At 54.5% G+C, this 19,689-nt stretch overlaps 6 protein-coding genes across 6 annotated transcripts; 4 read left to right on the top strand and 2 right to left on the bottom strand.

Moving 5' to 3' along the window:
* Nucleotides 1-3,212: 3,212 nt before the first annotated feature.
* On the top strand, nucleotides 3,213-5,262 carry ATEG_00725 (fungal specific transcription factor domain-containing protein; the record flags this gene model as incomplete). Its single annotated transcript, XM_001210811.1, has 5 exons — nucleotides 3,213-3,322; nucleotides 3,377-3,805; nucleotides 3,856-4,085; nucleotides 4,137-4,637; nucleotides 5,069-5,262. The coding sequence occupies 5 exons, from the start codon at nucleotides 3,213-3,215 to the stop codon at nucleotides 5,260-5,262; spliced, it is 1,464 nt and encodes a 487-aa protein (XP_001210811.1).
* Nucleotides 5,263-5,520: 258 nt separating this feature from the next.
* On the bottom strand, nucleotides 5,521-7,120 carry ATEG_00724 (alpha-amylase A precursor; the record flags this gene model as incomplete). Its single annotated transcript, XM_001210810.1, has 8 exons — nucleotides 5,521-5,782; nucleotides 5,835-5,981; nucleotides 6,036-6,198; nucleotides 6,255-6,483; nucleotides 6,534-6,642; nucleotides 6,696-6,811; nucleotides 6,869-6,907; nucleotides 6,962-7,120. The coding sequence occupies 8 exons, from the start codon at nucleotides 7,118-7,120 to the stop codon at nucleotides 5,521-5,523; spliced, it is 1,224 nt and encodes a 407-aa protein (XP_001210810.1).
* A 1,568-nt stretch (nucleotides 7,121-8,688) lies between these two features.
* ATEG_00723 (glycoside hydrolase family 31 protein) lies at nucleotides 8,689-11,800 on the bottom strand (the record flags this gene model as incomplete). Its single annotated transcript, XM_001210809.1, has 5 exons — nucleotides 8,689-9,283; nucleotides 9,330-10,361; nucleotides 10,417-10,587; nucleotides 10,637-11,044; nucleotides 11,100-11,800. The coding sequence occupies 5 exons, from the start codon at nucleotides 11,798-11,800 to the stop codon at nucleotides 8,689-8,691; spliced, it is 2,907 nt and encodes a 968-aa protein (XP_001210809.1).
* Nucleotides 11,801-13,734: 1,934 nt separating this feature from the next.
* ATEG_00722 (putative C6 transcription factor (AmyR)) lies at nucleotides 13,735-15,619 on the top strand (the record flags this gene model as incomplete). Its single annotated transcript, XM_001210808.1, has 3 exons — nucleotides 13,735-14,711; nucleotides 14,766-15,210; nucleotides 15,263-15,619. The coding sequence occupies 3 exons, from the start codon at nucleotides 13,735-13,737 to the stop codon at nucleotides 15,617-15,619; spliced, it is 1,779 nt and encodes a 592-aa protein (XP_001210808.1).
* Nucleotides 15,620-16,374: 755 nt separating this feature from the next.
* On the top strand, nucleotides 16,375-17,004 carry ATEG_00721 (alpha/beta fold hydrolase; the record flags this gene model as incomplete). The annotated part of the gene is made up of 1 exon (XM_001210807.1): nucleotides 16,375-17,004. One exon carries the CDS (start codon nucleotides 16,375-16,377, stop codon nucleotides 17,002-17,004), a length of 630 nt encoding a protein of 209 aa, XP_001210807.1.
* Nucleotides 17,005-17,785: 781 nt separating this feature from the next.
* Nucleotides 17,786-19,487, top strand: ATEG_00720 (uncharacterized protein; the record flags this gene model as incomplete). The annotated part of the gene is made up of 2 exons (XM_001210806.1): nucleotides 17,786-19,327; nucleotides 19,380-19,487. 2 exons carry the CDS (start codon nucleotides 17,786-17,788, stop codon nucleotides 19,485-19,487), a joined length of 1,650 nt encoding a protein of 549 aa, XP_001210806.1.
* Between the last annotated feature and the right edge of the window lie 202 nt (nucleotides 19,488-19,689).

Genomic DNA, 19,689 nt, shown 5'->3' with positions numbered 1-19,689 from the left:
TGCTTTTGGCCACGATAAATCAATGATCGTTGGCTTCTTCGACGAGGAAGAGGTTATTGCACTGGCCTGTGATCTCCTTCTGCCAGACAACCGCGGCATACACTATTATTGTGCGTGCTCATGTCACTGTCAGGGGCGCGCAGAGGATAATTCGTGGAGAAAAACGCGCAGAGCCGTTATGAAATTCCCGACAGGGCTGAATTGGATTCGTACGACGCTGAGCTCCGAGCTCTAGCCAAGGGTATTCCAGGGTTTATTTTGGCCGTCTGTATATGTCGTTTGGTAGTAGCTGAGGACAGTACTACCGATTCACTACTCGTCCGATGCCACGACCTCCGGCGACACGACGTCACAGTATGCAGTATAGGTAGGCAATGATTTCGTGTCGCGGTTAGTAGAACCGGTTTCCTTTTTGTTTGCCTGTGTCTTACCTAGAAGTGAATCATATAGCGAGCGGGACATCACCGAGCATCCATCACTCAGATAATAATAATGCATATAGCCGCGGAGTGGACCAGCACCAATTGTCGCCACAGTCTCCGCCGACGCCATTATAGCGTGCGATTGTTATCAATTGTTTGCAACTGCCATTGCGTGATCATCCAAAGAATGTCTTTCTAGAAGTAAAGAACACGAGGTATTTCACGCCCACTATTTGCGAGTCGTGAATTATCGTATTCATCGCAGAGCCTGGCTCAATGCTACGGACCGAGTCAGGACCTGCAGGAACATGTCTTGCATTCGAGATAAGCCAGGGTCTTCGGGATGTCCAGGTACAGACAGCTTCGGAGGCCTCCGAACACCCAGAGTCAGCCCACCTCCATGATAACAAAGTGTCCTCAACTACTGCAGGGACCCTGGCTATATAACACGAGTATTAAGAAGGAAAAAACTTTCTCGTCCAACAGTTCTTCAGGTACGTACATGTGATACGCTAACGGCGATGCAACCATCCTATCAACCACCAGACCGGCGGGGTCTGAGCAACGGACACGAGCTGCCAATGATGGCCGCCATGCCTGACAACTAACGCGGTCAACAGAAGAAAATAAGCAAGCAGGAGAAGAGGATAGACTTGGCATGCTCTCACCGCTGGACATTGGCGCAAAACCTCCCGCGCATCCGCACCAAATTGCTCCATTTCAATCTAAACGGGCTTGGCGGCAGTTAGCCTAGGAGCTTTCTACCGACGGGAGTCTCTGGCATGTGAAAGACAGCGGGCAGATTAGCGGCATTTGTGGTTCTTCTCAGATCCACGATGGGACCGCAAGGATGCGTAACGGTCTATGAATGGTTTACAGGGGGCTGGAGAGCCCACTAAGTATTGCTTAAAACCCCTCATCGTCACTGGATATGGACATCCAAAGGGTGCTTTTGACGTCGGTGGTTATTACCATCCGAGTAACTCCGGTCCATATCTATCCCAGAATGGGAATCTATGCCTTTCAACTAGTGTCCCGTAGGTGATATGAGACGCTGGTGAGACTTCGAGGCTCAGCGGCCGTTCACAAATCCGATTGGAGGCATTTGTTGCTTACGGCACCGTTTCTCTCATTGATAATAGTTGGTGGTTTGTACATAGTCAGAGCAATCCAGGTCTGCTCAACTGGATCATTCTGGACCATGCTCCCTTGATGTTCCCCGCAGCATGTATGTACCTGGCAAGGATGGGACTAATGCCAACCATCTACCAGACCAGGGGCCCAGTTCAATCCATGATTTGGGAGTTGGCCGCATGGATAACTTTGCGCTACTCGGGGACTATGCATCGATCAGGCACAATGCCGTTGGTAGCCGGTCCGCCAGGGTACGAGGTTGCATTGCAGGATCCGCTGTTTGAGGTAGAGCAAAAAGTTGAACAAATTTTCCTTTATACAAACTTATAAGGCAATCATTTACCATATTCCGAAGGATCTGATATCTCAAGGATCTACGTGATCGGCTTGCTCCTGCTATCACAACCTTCTCACCATCGTTTAACGCAAGCCAGCACTGGTCCGTCCTCTGCCGCGTCGTCCGCCAGAGCTAGGGCGATTCCTAAAATAAGAAAGTCCCGAACAGGTACGGAGTACGTGGCTAACGCTAAGCAATGTCCATCTCTGCGGACACCACACCTTCTTGTTTGGGGGGTTTTGCCCGACGGCGCTGGCATCGTGAGATGTCCAGTCTCGCGATAAGGCACGAGGCGGCCTTGACAAATTAAACGGCGTCATCACGAGTCGGCCTGCTTCTGCATCGATGTCAATCCACCATCCAAACCCCGCCCCATCGTCCAAGCGGGATACCTTCTCGAACCGGTTTACGTCGGAGGGGCAGGGCCATACGATGCCGTGTGCCAATCGACCCCTCTCGGGGGCTGCAGCACCGCCGGGGGGGATGACGACCAGCCTTCTATCTTTCTAGAAGACCCCTAGGTACATGACCTGGTTGCATCGTGTCCCTCTAGCGCTGCTTTACCCCAGGTCAAGCCTACACCGTCAGCCTAACGAAGTCTATTCCGTCAGTTCCCTCCAAGCTAGCACCATCTCCGCTCCGGGCTCCATTGTGCGTTGTTAAAAGCGCATTCTCGCCCCACGCAGGTGCCAATGAGTTGTTTGACACCTTGTCTATTTGCTTACTGCAATTACGTACGTGAATGCTGAACAGTCGTTATGACCAAAACTCCTGAAGAGACAAAGTATGATGTTCCCTCTTGGGACCATGGATCTATGCATGATGTCCACAATAAACCCGGCCAGAGGGCTTGCGAGGACATTGCACGCCCCAAAGGCCGCATTCGGCGCTCCATGACAGCCTGTCATACTTGTCGAAAGCTCAAGACCCGTTGTGACTTGGATCCACGGGGGCATGCGTGCCGGCGCTGTATCTCTTTGAGGTGAGACATGGACAACACCCATCTCTTGGCGTATTCTCTGATTGCCTGTGATAGAATCGATTGCCAGCTGCCCGAGACAACTGAGCGCCCCCAAGATACAGCTTCAACATGGTCAGATGCGACGACGGCCATTCCCTCAATAGAGGAGCGCTTGTCGTCTCTGGAATCAAGTATGAAGGAAATGACGGGAATGCTACACCAATTGCTGGAGCAGTCCCCAACGCTTCATAGCACTTCCATGCCCCAGTTGGCCCACAGTGTTGTAACAGACGACGCAAGGTCCTTGGAAGGAATCCCAAGCCCTCTATGGAGCGTCTTACCCAGACCAGCTCATATAATGCACGAGCTTCAAGCAGACATATTCCGAGAGCCAGACTATGTGCCCGTGGAGACTCCCTACGTGGGCGGTGTTCTAGACCCCAAGCTTGATTCCAAATTGATGCAGATGTATGACGCTTCGCACTCATAATACAATACGCATTCTGACTCCTGCTATAATAGATTTGTGGGGCATTTTGGTCCCTGGGTGTCCATATACTTTCCGTCCGATGTCTATAACGATACTAAGCAATCTCAGTCGTTGCTGCATAACACCGCATGTCTTCTAGCCTCTCGATATATGCCCGGGGTTGCCTCGCCTGTGGTGCAAGCCATGTATCTCCAGATACGACAAGAATTGATGCATTCTCTGTGGGGCCCGCTGCCATTGAAGTTTGAGGTCCTTCAAGCCATTGCTCTCCTGTGTCTATGGCCCACGCATTCTGTCCAGAATGGCCCGCCCATGGACAGCTGGTTATTAAGCGGTATTGCTCTTGACCATGCCTTGATGTCCTTTGATTTCCTCAAAAATGCTCCCTACGAACGCGTAGTGGACAACGACATGGTATCACAGCTGAGACTGTGGAATGCACTATGCTTAGCCCGTGTCCAGTGAGTACAATCCCCCTTTCCTTTCCTCTGCATACTAACCTATAGTGCAGGTCTTCAGTTGCACATGCTCGTCCGTTCCACATTCCCCAGAGATACCTTGACCACTGCCCACGCCTCCTGGAGCACCCAGCCGCAACGTTCGAAGACGGAAAAGTCGTCGCAGAAATACAATTATACCTGATCACTCTGCGTCTGCAAAGAAACTACCAACGGATGAGGGTTTCAGACATCGAGTACGAAGAACTCGAACGGTGGAAGGTAGACTGGGCCCATCTTCTCAGTAAGTCTCCCCCCATACCCCTGCACGATACAGATCCTAACCTCCCTCCAGACGGCGAGGAAAACTCCACCATCGAGCTCAACCTCTGGTTCTGCCAAATCCTCCTTCACCGCACCGCAATGAAATTCCAATTCGACACCGAACGCCTCAGCCTGGAAGTCATCCAGCTCTCGCGGCTGATCGTGTCAAAGGTCCTACAAGCCCGTCTCTCCACGGCGCTGGGATTTATCGACCACGTGTACGTCATACTCGGCTACGCAACGCTCAACCTCTGCGACGCAAACACCCTCGACCCCCTCATCGAGGATATCCAGATGTATCTGCTCCGTCTCTCGCCGAACGAGCGGCACATCACGTACCGCTACTCGTGCATGATTGCGGATTTCAAACAGCGCTGCGCGGAGTCTCAGCTCGCCTTTGGGGATGCGCAGGCGCGAAAGGCGGATGCGGAGCAGATGCAGCTCGTGCACCCACTGGTGAATGCTATGGGCGACGGATGTCCGCCGTGGAGCCAGATCATCCCTGATTTCGTGGCGCAGTCGTACCCTGACGGTATGTTTGATAGTATTGCGGTGGCGGATGAGAGCCCCGCTGTCTATCGCTCGGCGACTATGTGATGTTGATGTTGGTAATGGCTGCTCGAGCGGGTCTCGCGTGAGGATAGATGATAGACATGGTCGCTTTACATCTGCCTCAAGTAAGGTAGCTAATGATATGTTGGAGTGAAAGCGATTATCACTTAACTTTTGTAAATCTCTGAAGTAATCCTTTGAGGGTATTCGGTCCTTGCGTCCCGCACAAGCCAGTATAAGGCATGAGCCGTGGCTCTTACTCTTCCGGGAGTCCCTAAGCGAAAGGATTCGCTTAAGTAGATATACAGGCCCAAATCCGGGAACACTGGTATCTACACGATCGACTCGGCAATGATCGTCACTCGTGCATACAATCCTCTCTCTAATTGGTCTGGAACAATGTGATACAAGCTAGCGGAATTCATATGTATACACAACACGGGAAATGCGGGATCACCCCCTGCCGCAGCGGCTTCTACGAACTGCCAGTGCAGATGCTGGTCGAGTTCAGCTTGGCGCTCGGATACAGCACCCTGGGCAAGCCGCTCTCCATCGGCACGGGGACCTTGCCATCCGAGCCAACCGTCACCGTGGCGCAGGAGTAGATCTCGATTAACTGCGTGCCAGCGGAGTATCCGGTCCCATCGAGCGACAGGGTATACGAGGAGCCGGAGGCACCCTGGTTCGAGAGCACCGTGACGACCTGCAAGCCGTCGGTGCCCTTGCGCATGGCGAGGGTGTTGGTGTCCTGATAGATCGGGGTGTTCTAGAAGGTGAAGGGTTCGGTTAGATGCCGGGGTTATCTTCTGTTTTTAGGGCCGGGGACCTCGGTGTCTCGGTAGAGGGAGCAAAGCATGGAGTGACTAATTCATGCAGGCACATACCTTGTACGTTACATAGCCGGAGTCACGCTTAGCGGCGAAGGTGCGCAGAGCGTTGGAGGTGGCGATCAACTCGTACAGCGGGCTGGTTGTCGAGTAGCCGGACAGCCATGTGGCCTCGCGGTTTGCCGGGTCATTTCCACCGGAATAGTGCTGTTCCTGTCCCGCGTAGATGACTGGGATGCCGTCTGCGAAGATCACGAAGGCGGCGACGTTCTTCGCAAGGGACATGTCATCCGTGTAGCTGTGTTGGTTTGTTAGCTTAATGTATATAGCTGCCGGTGGACTAGGCTTACGAGGCAAATCGCGGGTTGTCGTGGTTCTCAATGAAAGTTCCGAGAAGAGTGGTGTCGGCGCAGGCGGTCTTCATGGTGTTGATCATACTGTAGAGGTCGCTGATACTTCCCGAGGTCGACTTGAACGCATCGAGGAGGGGGTAGTAGCTGCGGAGGATCTTAGTTAATGCTGGCAAGCAGAATTCGGCGCCATTAACTTACACGGGGTAATTGAACACCCCATCCAGATAGTTCTGGTAAGCGCAGGTGTAGGATGGATCACCATCCAGCACCTCACCGAGACAATACACGCCAGCAGCGTCATTGTAGCCCGGCCAGAAGTCTTTCTGGACATGCTTGACGGTGTCGATGCGGAGACCGTCAACTGGGAGGATCAGTCAGTGCCTGCGCGTTGGCTGTTTGAAAAGCACGACAGCTTACTGGAGTAGTTGGCCACCAGCTCACCGACCCAGTCGTACCACATGTTCTGGACATCGGTTTTGGTAGTGTCGAGGTCAGGCAAGGAGACGCTGTTATCGCCTAGCCAGCAATCCTCCACTTGTGTCTGATTGTCATAGTTCTCGATCAGACAGAAAGAATGGAAGTAGTCCTGTGAGTTGAATGGGTTGAAGACACTGTAGTCCACAGAGCTTCCCGCACCATCATAGCCCTAAGTAGCTGTCAGAGACTGTCTGCGTATACTCAAGCGGACTAACGAACATAATGATTGGCAACCACATCGACCATGAGATACATGCCGCGTTTGTGGAGCGCAGTTGCAAGCGCTTTCAGATCATCAGCGGTTCCGTAGTTCTCATTGAGCGCATAGCTAGACGAGTTTAGTACTATAATATGCCTTCAGGAGGGAGTTACAGCACTTACGCATCTTGCTGCCAATATCCATGATAGGCCTCGCCATATGCGGTGTCTTGGGGAAGTTGCTTGGTCACGGGGGTGATCCAGATGGCCGTAAATCCCATGCCTTGGATATAATCAAGCTGTGATTTTGAAGTTAGTGCACCGCCAGCCTGGCGAGAGGCCGAAAGAAAACTCACCTTGTCAATGATGCCCTGCCAGGTACCACCACAGTATTGCTTCACGGAATTAGTCTTCTTTCCAGATGATCAATTGGGACTAGGCCGACAAACCCTTGCAGATGTATCACAGGCTGCTGTAGTGGAGCCATCGGTCTGCGCAAAACGATCCGTGAGGAGGAAGTAAATGGACTGCGACCTCCAGTCGGCAGGTGTCGCCGCAAGAGACGTTGAGGCAATCGCGCCGAGAAGCAAAGGCCACCAGGAACGCATTTTGAATGCTCAAAAAGATACTCCAGCCGATACAGAGGCAAAGCCAAGTCCGTTTAAGCCTTTAATAACGCAATCTGATCAGCACGTCCATGGGCAGCGCTTTTGTACCCGTTGAAGATACTCTGGGATATCCAGACGGCCCCAAGGCCATGCCACTATTGGCCCATGGTATTGTTTCACTTGAATCAGTGCTCCGAGAGTCGACGCCTGTGATTTGTGCCCGGAACCTGGCGATGGGCAAGTAATCTCCTTCGATTCTCCGCCCCCTGTCCGCGCGATGAAGATCACTTAGATCGTGGTTAGGATCGACGCGGCCAACTTCCGCCATCAGGATAGTCGGATAGCCAGAACTCCGCAACGGTCTTTTGCAGGGGAGCACGGCCTTAGAAGTCCAGAGGCCCTGGTGATGGAACTAGGTAGATGTGCTAAAAGCGCCACGCTCGTCATGGGGGAACACTTTCGGGATTCAAATCATGCAGCCCCGCATTCCTCAGCCCAGTTTCTTGCCAGAGCTGTTTGTCCATCGGAGAAATGTATCCTTGCGCTCAAGGCAGATGGATACCCTTGCAAGTGGACAAAAGACCGACACGGCATCCGCCCTCGTCGGAGTTGGTTAGCTAGCATATTGTCTCCGAGAGTTGGCGTGGAGAATATGGAGGGCTAGATTGGCCGGACGTTACGGCCTCGGGGCTTTTGCGCTATACGGAACGGAAAGAGCTCGGCAATAATATATACCTCATTACAGCACAGAGACTAAATCACATGTAATGTACAATGTCCGAAGGAGATGGAGAAAAATAGATCTGGGCCCGACCACTATGAGAGATGTAGTCCGTCCTAGGCACTCGGCTGTTCCATCGTCCCCTGAGTATCAAGCTTTTTCTAAGACACCAAGCCGTACTAGTAGATCTCAAGGAGAATCTTGCCAGTGGGTGTTTGTGATCCGGAATATTATCAGGATGTTGTAATTGCAAATGTGGGAGGGTTCGCGTAATTTCATCTAATCTTCGCTGGCTGAGAGTTTGTAGTCGGAGAGATGACTGAGAAGGTTTTGATGCCAGGTAAGGTGGTCTTGAAGGGAGGAGCCATGGTGAATAGGAGAGTGACGATATGGACGAGTGAAGTATAAGAAGTAACAAGCTCAACAGTGGGATCAGGAAACACGGACGCAGCGGTTAGCCCAAGTATATCTACGCATTTTCTGATGTCACTCTGGTATTAACAGGTTGCTGATAGCTTCAAGGGACCTGTTCACTGTTGATTATTTTGGGGCCTATAATGGATCTCAACTCTCTCCTGTAAGAAACATGGATACTGCAATCTCATACAGCTGACGAGAAAACATTGAGTTACACTGTGTTTGATGCACACCTGGCGACAAATTGCTGCAAGTATTCTTCGCTAACCCTTGTAGATGTGTAACTGGGAAGTTTTCATTTATATACTAATCATGGCGATGGCTTGCAACACATTCTTGAAACTATTTTCAATTCACTGCGTATATACAGAGGCAGTTCTTACAAGAGATATCACAGATTCATACTGTGGCAAGCAACTAGCTATATCACCTACCACTCCAGGACCCAGTCCTTGGCCCACGCGCCCTTGCCAGTCAGCTCCTGGAGACCTCCGACAGAGAGAACCTGCGAAGTCGCATTGTAGGCGACCGAGCTGATCTTCTTGCCATTGAACCGGACATTGCGCGGCTCCTTGGCCACACCAAGGACCGTCACGTTGGCCAGAGCATTCGACTCTTCCCAGTTGCCTTTGGGCGTGGCACGCAGCTTCGAGTGCGCAGCCTGGAATGTGACAAGAAGCGTCTCATCCGGGGTGACGCTTTCGCCGTCATCGAGATAGAGCTCGCCCCAGGCGGTGCCCTCGCTGCTCAGTGATGTCAGAAGCGACCAAGGCGTCTTGCGCGCATCGGTGGTGGTCAGCGCGGGCTCCTGCATCGGGATGACACTGCCACCCCGGACAAAGACCGGGATGTGGCCGAGAGGAGCAGAGAGAGTCTTGTTGACACCCGGCTCCGCGTCAACCGCAGTCTGCGTGTACCAGTCGTACCAGACCTCGCCGTTGCCAACACCGGGGAAAACACCCTTGACGGTGTCGACCTGGGGCTCCCAGGACCGGGACGACCATGACGGAAGGCCCGACCATAAACTGGGTGTCGATGGCGGCCAGCGAGGGGTCGTTGGGAAACTCCCACGCCAGGGCGCGCATGACAGTCGAGCCCGTGGTGTGGGCGAAGTGGAAAAGAGTGTAGAAGTAGGGGAGAATGGCGTAGCGGATCTTCATGGCCGCCTTGCTTGCGTCAATAACCGACGCCCACCGGTAAGGTTCCTGCGGGATAGCCGAGAGAACATTGTGGTTACGGTAGAAGGGGAAGAAGGCGGAGAGTTGCATCCAGCGGTTGCAGAGCTCCTCGTCGGTGTTTCCGTTGAAACCGCAGGTATCGGTACCAAACATGGGGATACCGAAGAGAGAGAACGAAAGGGCCTGAGAGATGGAGAAGTACATGGATCCCCACTTGGAGATGTTATCGCCGCCCCAGTGACCGGCCCATTTTCCAGAGCCAGCGAACGTGGAACGAGCGATAATGAACGGACGCTTCTCAGGCCATACTCCAAGGAGACCTTGGTAGGTGGCATTGATACCCTGGTGGCCAAACAGACTGTGCACATCGTACTCCTGGACCCCATCAACGTGAGTGGAGTTGGGAGAAATCGCATGAACAGCGAGATCGTGGCCCGTCTGGACATGGTTGATCACGTAGGGAGGGTGGTTCACATTGCGAACGCCAGCAGTGGGCGTGGTACGCAGATAGGAAGTCGTCGTCGACGGAGAGGTTGGAGCTGCAGCAGCCTGGCTGGAAGAACCAGCGGATGCAGAGGCAGCCTCGGTCGCGTTGGTCTTCTCAAAGCCCTCAGGATAGTCGTAGACGACGTTGCCTGGCTCTCCGGGCAGCGCGAATGGTGGGTGAACCGGGTTGAGAGTCAAGTTTCCGGTACCGCAGCTGCCGACACAGAAAGAAGACACTTCAGCCATGTCGTACCAGATACCATCATATGGCAGTTTCTTCCACCAGGTCACGATCTCGTTGGCCCAGAAGTCCACTGCCTTAGGGTGATGCCAATCAGGATAGACGGTGTAGCCGGGCCAGACGGCTCCAATGTAGAGGCTGCCATCGGGGTTCTTGATCCAGAGATCATCCGCAGCTCCTCGGGTGTATGTTTCATACCTGGTGACATGATTAGTAAAGGCACAACCGGGTGTATAGGTTTAGCATGACTTACGCATCAGAAGCATTCTCGGGGTTCGGGATATAGAGCGCCCCATCAACAATCGGGACCCAGTGGCGTCCACTGTCGTGGAGTTTGTTGAGGAACTCGACACCCTCGTCGTATGGGAACCGGTGGACATCGTTGTCGAAGTTCCGGTAACCGTGCATATAGTCAATATCAGACCTAGAAGTGTCAGACCAGGAGACCAAGACTGGATGCATCGACTACATACCAGATGTATTCCAGAGGAATCTCGAACTTCTCAAAGTTCGCCACGACATCTGCCAGCTCGGTCCAGTTGTTGTATCCCCAGCGGCACTGGTGGAAGCCGAGCGTGCTATACTTCTGCATGGCCGGCAGACCAACAGTACTCTTCAGATACTGCTGGGTGACTTGGACCTGGCTTGGGCCGGCGTAGAAAGTAAGATCGATGCTTCCACCGAGAGTACGCCATGTCACACCCTTGGGGTTCAGGAGGACCTCCTGTCCATGGGCATTTCTCAGGAAGACACCATGGGAATAAGACACATATTCCTCAGAGGCATCGGCCTTGTCGGTCTTGACCAAAGTGTGAGAGCCGTGCTTGTCCACTTTGTAGTATCTGGTGTCCAGATAGAATGGATGCTGGCCATAGATATTGCTACACGACAATGTCAGTAACAGATCTGCTTGACCCCGTTTGCATCGCTGCTTACCTATCAATCGGATCACCAATATCCGCCGCATACATGGTCAGAGTGGCATTGCGCAGCAACCGCAGCTGGGCCATCCGCTCACCCAAGCCATACAAGTTGTACTCCTCAGGCAAGGCGCTCACAAACTCGATGAACTGGTTTTCATACACCAAAGTGGAGCCTTCGGTATTGAAGAGCTCATCTCCGGTGGCTTTGCGGGTCACCTTGAAATTGAAGGATGGTTCATTGGACCAAGAGAAAGCAAGATCGCTGTCATGAGCCGAGCCATCCGACGAAGCCTGGGGCCGGGGCACCAGGTCCTCCGAAAGGATGTACCAAGAGGCATTGGACGCGTCAACGTGAGTAGGGGTGATCTGGATGTTCAACCGATCCTTCGCCTGGTACTCGACGGTCAAAGTCAAGGCTTCGACATCCGTTCCGTACACATTGCAGGGGTCTCCCGCCAACTCCAGACTAGCCGTAAACCCATGAGAGTTATGATGAACATCCGAAGCCCGATATCCAGGGCACACACTCTGCGCATTCACGGCCTGCGGATCGTCGATGTTGGCGATCAATTGAGCACCGACGTCGGCCGACGCAGGGATGGTGAACTGGGTGTGAGAAGCCGTCGCGGAGGTGCTCGGGGCCAGGGTCTGACTCGCCCCATAGACCACCGGGAGCAGGCAGGCACCGGCCAGAAGGTCGGTGATGTCAACCATGCTGAAGAAACGAGGCCGTATTCCCCTCCAGCTTCAGCGTAGTGGTGGGTGAGAACAGCACGGCCATCCTGCCCGACCGAACCACGACATTTTAAAACGAAATTCCTGTTGGTCCGGGTGGCAGCATTCTTCGGATGATTTCACAACAACACTCGTCCTACGCCCCCAACAAGGAAAGAATTCTCCGTCGAATGTCCGGGGGCTTTACGAGCGGGATGGGGAGAGCCGCAGACGAGAGAGCAAATTGCAGGCCATTGCGGGGTGAGGTCGGGGTATAGGCTTCGCCAGACAGCAGACGAGTCGGACCGAGTGGAGAAGCCCCAGGCCCCCAGAGGAGAAAAGGGCAATGGGCATGTCGATGACGAGGAACAAGGCGACGGAGGAGGAGAAGATGAGGAGCTGTCAGTGTGTCTGATTGGCTGCTACGCCCGATAAATGCCCGTGGCCTGCGGGACCGTCCACGGTACTATATACGAGGCCGGCAGGCGTAGATTACAATCCCTCCTCAGCACATGCTTTCCATGCTCTTCCATGGCGTATATCTGCCCCTTGCCATCGCTTGGGGCCTGCCCGGTGAGAGTTTACGGACATGACGTCGTTTTGGAGGGTCGAGCAGGGTGTATCAGGCCATTCCTGAACCATACGATAGACCCTAACACCCCGTGGTTGGATACCTCGGCATGGTAACGACCCCGTAATGGTAGGGGACCCCGGCAAATGCCGACATCGAGGGAAGAGAGAGAGGGTCGAAAGGATCTGTGATCGTATTCCTGAGCCCGTCTTTCTGCCGATGCCGGACCTGTTATTGGCTGTCTTGTGCGGTCTGGTCTCGGGCTACAAGATGATGCCGTCTTGCGCTTACCGAGTCTGCCGTGAAAGAGACGGAGACGGGGTATTCCGTACTAAAGTATACTCCGTAGATGCTGAATGTGCGGCAGCATGTGGATTCAACTGGTACCCTATCCATTCGCCTCTCTCACGCTGTCCATATTCTCGGATCATATAATGAGCCCACCACCCTGGCTAACATCCACAAACAACCTTGGAAAGTGTACTACGAATGCTCTCGCGGGGCATCTGGCTTGTAAGCGATGGTCTGAGGGCCCAGCCTTTCCTAATCCAGGCCGACGTCCGGCTTTTCAACGCTGTCTCCCAATCGGCTATGCTGCCAGACTGCTGATCGAGCCAAAGGGACAAGCGACGCCCTTATGATCTGACTGGCACCAGCCCATCCCTCTCTTCCTGATTGCTCGATCCCCCTGCATGAGGTCGATTCCAGAAAATGCCGCATCCACAATCCATGTCTGTCGTAAATGAGGATTTCCTCTTTGGGCCGTCTCTCCTGGGGACCTGCGGGTAGACTAGCGCGTAGGCCGTCTAGTGGCCACCGCAAGGTGCCGGTATAGACCGTGTCTCCGTCTTCCGGCCTCCTGCTCCCCCGGATTCAGACGTCCCTGCGTCCAATAACGAACGAGGTCAGGAACGGCGCCAGCTTAGCAGACGGACAATATAGACGAGGACAGGCATGGCAATCCTGGGCCCTCGTTTTCCTGCGCACGATACCTTCCATGCGTGTTCTGGAGGAGGATCCACCCGCGACTAGCTGGATTCTCTTTAGATCCTTACTAGGGTGGGCGTGAAGGCGCGTAGCAGCCTGCATTTGCAGGCCAGCAACCCCGCCACAACTTCCCCAGATCCATTTGTCCCCTTCATTAATCCTGCCCTCCTCCCCTCCACCCTCGCCCTCACCACCACCTCCAGACGACTCAGATCTATTTCTGTCGGTGATGGCCTCCTTCGTTCTGCCATTCCACCTGCTCACCCGTCTTGCCTTTGTCTCTCGTTGATCTATGTAATGCGCCACGTTTTCTCCACTCTCCTTGCGGACCTGTAACATCATTACCATCCATCGTTTCATACCTCCCCGAGCGGAAATGGACTCTGCACCCACCAAGCAAAAACAGTTCAAACAGGCCTGCGACAACTGCCGTCGACGAAAGATCAAATGTTCGCGGGAGCTTCCGTGCGACAAGTGCCAGCGTCTGCTGCTCTCCTGCTCCTACAGCGACGTCTTGCGCCGCAAGGGTCCCAAGTTTCGCACGCTGTATCCCTTGGCGCCTATACACCCTCTCGTGTCACGACAGCGACAGCAGTCTGATCAATACAGTCTTCCGCCCGACCCGTTGGACAAAGGATGGATCACCGATGCTGCGGCATACCCCCTGGACTCGCCCATTTCCCCTCCTTTCACCGTCACCGATGCCCAGTACCTGCCGCCGGATCTCTCGGAGTCATGCATCCCCGCGCCACCCAGTCTAGATCTGGTCTCCTCTCCAGAGCTGACCGGCTCACTGCCCGATGCCCTGGTTGATCCCCTGCCTGCTCCGCGGAGGCTCTCGGGCCCAGTGCTCCTGGCTCATGTCAATGTTTTCCTCAAGTACCTGTTCCCGATCATGCCGGTGGTGCGCCGGGAGGAGCTCCAGAATGATTGCCACCATCCCGAGCAACTGACTGCCCAACGATACGCCTTTCTTGCAGCGCTATGTGCACTGACTCATATCCAATTGAAGTTGGACGGATCCAATGGCTCGTCGGTTCCGTCCCATCTCCCGCCGGGTGCTGATGGCCAGGCGGTCATGTCCGGCGAGGAGCTGCTGGAAGAAGCGGTTCGAGCCCGGAGAGACTGCGACCCGGTGGATGGCATGAACGTGGAATCCCTCCTGACGTCGTTCTTTTTGTTTGCTTCATACGGAAATCTCGACCAACAAGATCATGCGTGGTTTTACCTGTCGCAGGCCACGTCCATGGTGTTCACACTGCGGCTGAACCGGGAATCGACTTATGCCGAGATGAGCCCTGAAGAAGCCGAAGAAAAAAGAAGAGTCTTCTGGCTGTTGTTTATCACCGAAAGGTATGTGACAATGGGGCTCCCCGATGGTACATTGGCTAACATCCTCTTGCACAGAGGCTACGCATTGCAGCAAGCCAAACCGGTCATGCTGCGCAATTCCATCCATAAACCCCAGGTGCTCTGCGCGGATGACCCCATCCTGGCCTATGGCTTCATCAACCTCATCAACATCTTCGAGAAACTTACGGTGAACTTGTACGACTGGGTCTCTGCAGGTGGCGGAGACGGCGAGATGCCCCCAACATCTTCCATCCAGTCAAGTTTGTGTAAGGCGATCTCCCTCGAAGGCGTCTCCGAAATTCAAAAGGTCGACATCCTCATCACTCAGCAGTGGCTGCAGGCTATGATGTGGAAGCTCTCAATGACCCGTGCCTCTCAGCCTGGCTCCCGTGATGACGCCGTCCTCCCATTCCACCTGCCTGTGCTGGTCGGCAAGGCAGTAATGGGGGTCATCAGCGCTGCATCGCAGGGAGCGGTGGATGCGCATGGAATTGGAATGGTAGGATCATCCATCCAACATGAGTCGTCCTCCTTACTCACGTTCTTTTCAGGAACAAAAACTCTTCGATCTGGGCTCATCGGTCGCAGACGTCTCCCGGTCCCTAGGATCCAAAGCCGCGCACCGTCTGGCTGAGTCGGCGGTCGACCCGCGTGAGCTCCTCTGGGGAATTGTGTCCACGCTGTCGCGCATTCGCGGCTCCCAGTCATACCTTCTGCCAGCCCTGCTGGAACGCTGCCAAGGAATCCTCAGCCTGGAATGCCTCCTCTCAACAGGGAATTTCCTGCCGCCCTTGGACGATGCGCAGCCCCCGGCGGAAGCGGTCGAATGGACCGGCGATGAAGCCGACTGGGAATCTTCCAAGGACGACTCGGGCCTCGAGCCTCGTGGTCTTGAGATATGCATATAGTCACGCCGCTGCAATAGATGGACCCGGCGCAATTGGGTAGTTGCCTACTTCTGTTCTCGTTATATATTTCCTGATATACCACGTCCTCATGTGATGATATGAACCCCAATATACCCCTCTCTGTGTGTTAGGTTGTTGCTTAAGATTGTTTGTTATCGTTTGTATATAGATCAATGATGATTATGTTTTGATGAAGTCTGTTGGTTTATATCCTGCACACAATGCCTAGTGTCCATGCTACGACACAGAGACTACGCTAAGATAGCTCCGGCCCAACAATCTGACCAACGTAAGAGCTAATATTCCTTTCAATCAACTAACCTCCGTCTTACGCAGGATTCTGCAGAAATTGCTGGAAATGTCAGCATGTGAGTCATCGCCTAAGCCATGAGTCGTCCACGTATAAGCTTTCTTCACGAGCATTCCAATATCAAAATCAATAGACATACCCATACTCAAGCAACGAGATACCTGGAGATACCCATCTACAGACAGACATGGACCTTTTCTACAACCCATCCTCGGACGTGTCCCTACACGCACGCATATCTGACAATCCCAACACCCAGTCAAAACCCCTCCTAGTCTTCCTCCACTACTGGGGCGGCTCATCCTCCACATGGCACAAGCTCACATCCCCAACGTCCCCGACATCCCTCGCCTCCAGCTACCCCATCTTGGCCGTTGACCTCCGCGGCTGGGGCAAGTCGACCGGTCCAGCGACCGAAGACGGAAGCGCCTATTCCATCTCTGCCATGGCCGCGGACACGGCATCGCTCCTCGAGCATCTCAGCCAGGACGAGAATAGAAGCCACCTTCTGGCCCACGGATTCGTCCTGGTCGGACACTCCATGGGCGCCAAAGTCGCTCTGGGTGCAGTAGCCTCCCTCCCAGCCGGTCTCCGACGGCAGCTGCAAGGACTGGTGCTGGTTGCGCCCGCGCCCCCGGGGGCTCTGGATCTACCGGCTGAAATGAAGGAGCAGCAGAAAGCCGCATATGCGTCGGATGAGTCGGTCCGCTGGACGGTCGAGAATGTCCTCGCCAGCCCGGAAAACTTGGACGACGAGGATATGAGATTGGTGGTTCGGGACAGCTTGTCGGGCAGTCAGCTGGCCAAGGAGGCGTGGCCGACGTACGGCATGCGGGAAGATATCTCGGGGCGTGTAAGAGAGGCGTTGGCTTCCATGGGGAGTGCCGGACTCTGCGTTCGTATTATTGTTGGGGAGTTGGATGTTGTCGAGCCGAAGGAGCGCGTGGATGCGGAGGTTCGTTGTTTCTTGGAAGAATGTGGGATACCGGTAGTGCTGAGGGTTGCTGCTGGCGTAAAGCACCTGGTGCCGCTGGAGTGTCCGGAGGTCATTTACCAAGAGGTGTCTATATTTTGAGATTGATTGCAGCTGTGCAGCTGGTACCTGTTGTCCATGCCATCTTGAGGTCGATGAAACTACACGATAGAAGTAAATCCCTATAACCCGACAGGTTCCCCACGGTTTTCGCCAGAATTAATCGTTAAGGATCACAAAGCTGATCATTCCATTGGAAAGACTGTGTCACAGCTTATACTCTCTGGCTTCTTGGTTCAGCTGGCGTCCGTCAATCTAACAGACAACCACCCCAGCGAAACTACGATATCTAGATCCTTATGTTGTCCGAGTCAAGCATATCTTTGGCTGTTCAAGCAGCTAAGTATGCATCTGCCAGGGAAGGAGATCAGCAATCAGATAAAGCCAACTGCAGAATTTTCACCGTGGCGGTTGCTGATCGCTAATATCTCCACATCCCTTTTGTCATCCATCTGTCAGCAACTAGTTACTCCGTTCTATCCCTGAGGAAAACCGTTTAGCCGGAATTACAGCGTGGAAGAAGTATGGACAGCTGGGCCCGTTAAGAAAAGCAGGCCCACCGACGACCAGAGAATCCAATGCCAAATGCCTGGTACGCGGTCCACATTTCATACAAACGTGTGGCCACTCCGACCCTTTTCATCTGATAATTCCGCATGGCCTTGCCGGACTGCTTCCGTGGGCCAAGACGGTAACGAGAAAGAATGAGGAAGATCCCGACCCAGCCGGCCTCTGCTGGATATAAGGAGGAAGCTGTTCGGCATCGTCCTGGACCAGAGAAGGACCATTGCTTTCGAGACATCGTCCCTGTGCTCCGTTCAAGATGCGCACATACCTGACCAGCAGCCTGCTGGCGGCCAGTTGGGCATTCAATGCCCTGGCGCATACTGAGCCTGGCCACCACCGCCCCCAGGAATACGACTACATCGTAGTCGGCGGTGGTCCGTCTGGCATCATCACGGCCGAACGACTCGCGGAAGCGAACAAGTCGGTCATCCTGCTCGAGCGAGGCTACGGCCCGACAGTCGCGACGGGCTCCAACCATACGCTCCCCTGGAATAACACCCTCACGCCGATCGTCGTGCCCGGCCTGTCCTTCGACATTGGCAACATGGACCTCTGGAACGACTACATCTGCTCCGACACGGGCGGCACAGCCGCCTGCGTGCTTGGCGGCGGCGTCACCGTCAACTACATGGTGTTCGTGCATCCGCCCGCGCGCGACTTTGACGACAAATGGCCGCAGGGCTGGAAGTGGCGCGACGTCCAGCCCGCAGCGGAGCGGCTCTACGCCCGCAACCCGGGCTCTCTGCTGCCCTCGGCGGACGGAAAGTACTACGACCAGGGCCTGTACAACACCCTCTCGCGCTTTTTCTCCAGGCTGGGCTGGAAGTCCGTTGACATGATCGCCCAGCCGGACGAGAAGCACGACGTCTACAGCTATCCCGCGTGGAACATCAAGGACCAGCGGCGCGCCGGCCCCGTGCGCACCTACCTGCCGCTCGCGCAGCAGCGCAAGAACTTCGTCCTGCGCACGGGCACCAAGGCCACCCGGCTGATCCGCGCGGGCAGCACGGTGCGCGGCGTCGAGGTCGAGACTGACCGCGCCGGGAGGGAGGTGATCCCTCTTGCGCCGCGCGGCCGCGTGGTCCTCGCGGCGGGCGCCCTGTCCACGCCGCGCATCCTCTTCAACTCGGGCATCGGGCCGAGTGCGCAGATCGAAACCGCCCGCCGCAGTGGCGTCGTCCTCCCTCCGCGCCGCGAGTGGATTGACCTCCCCGTCGGCGTTGGGCTGAAGGATCATCCCATATTCTCCATCGAGGTCAAAACTAACGGCACGTTTGCGCCGCTGGACGCGCAGGCCATCTTGAATGGTAGCGCCGTCCGCGACATTCAACTGTATGAGGATGCCGGCTCGGGCGTGCTGACCGAGGGCAAGCACCGGATGATCTTCTTTACGTCCCGCATGGCCAGCGACAACCAGACGCGCTACTACCAGGGATCGTGTGCGCCCACCGGTGAAGGCGTCTTCACGATCACCGCGTACATGACGCACGGTATCACCTCGTCTGGTGTGCTAGGGCTGGACGCTAAGCAGAACACAGTCATTGAGAAGTCGCCCTACCTCCAGACGCCGGCGGATCGAGAGGCTGCGCGGGATTTCATCGAGCAGATGGTCGGCGATATCACTGCCCCTGGAACCGGCTTTGAACTCCAGACATATACCAACACCAGTGCCATTCTGGATTCCTTGACCAGTGGGATTCACTGGACGAGCACGACGAAGATGGGTTCTGACGATGGTCGTCTGAACGGCACCTCTGTGGTTGATACGAACACTAAGGTCTATGGCATGGATAACCTGGTATGTCATTTCCTTGGTAGATCCTGAGAGTAAACATGCTAATGCGTTGCAGTATATCGTCGATGGGGGCATCCACCCCGACCTCCCCACGGGCAACATTCAAGCTGCGATCATGATTGTTGCTGAGGCCGCAGTCAAGAAGATTTTGGAACAGGAGTAGTTGCTCTCGGCAATCATGCAGCGTGACACAGAGGTTTATGTGTATGTATAGTCTTTTATAGTGTAATATCTTTTTTTTTTTTTTTTATATGCGCCCAGCTAGCGAGTACCTAGCCAACACCCGTACAGCAGGTGCCAGGCCAGTCATTTTCCTATCTATCCAAAACAGATAAGTAGTGAGAATCAAGGACATCGCCTCCCCC

Source organism: Aspergillus terreus, genomic scaffold, assembly GCF_000149615.1.
Source record: "Aspergillus terreus NIH2624 scaffold_1 genomic scaffold, whole genome shotgun sequence".
NCBI lineage: Eukaryota > Fungi > Ascomycota > Eurotiomycetes > Eurotiales > Aspergillaceae > Aspergillus > Aspergillus terreus.
Note: the sequence above shows the minus strand (reverse complement) of the source record. Positions and strands in the feature narration are given on the sequence as shown.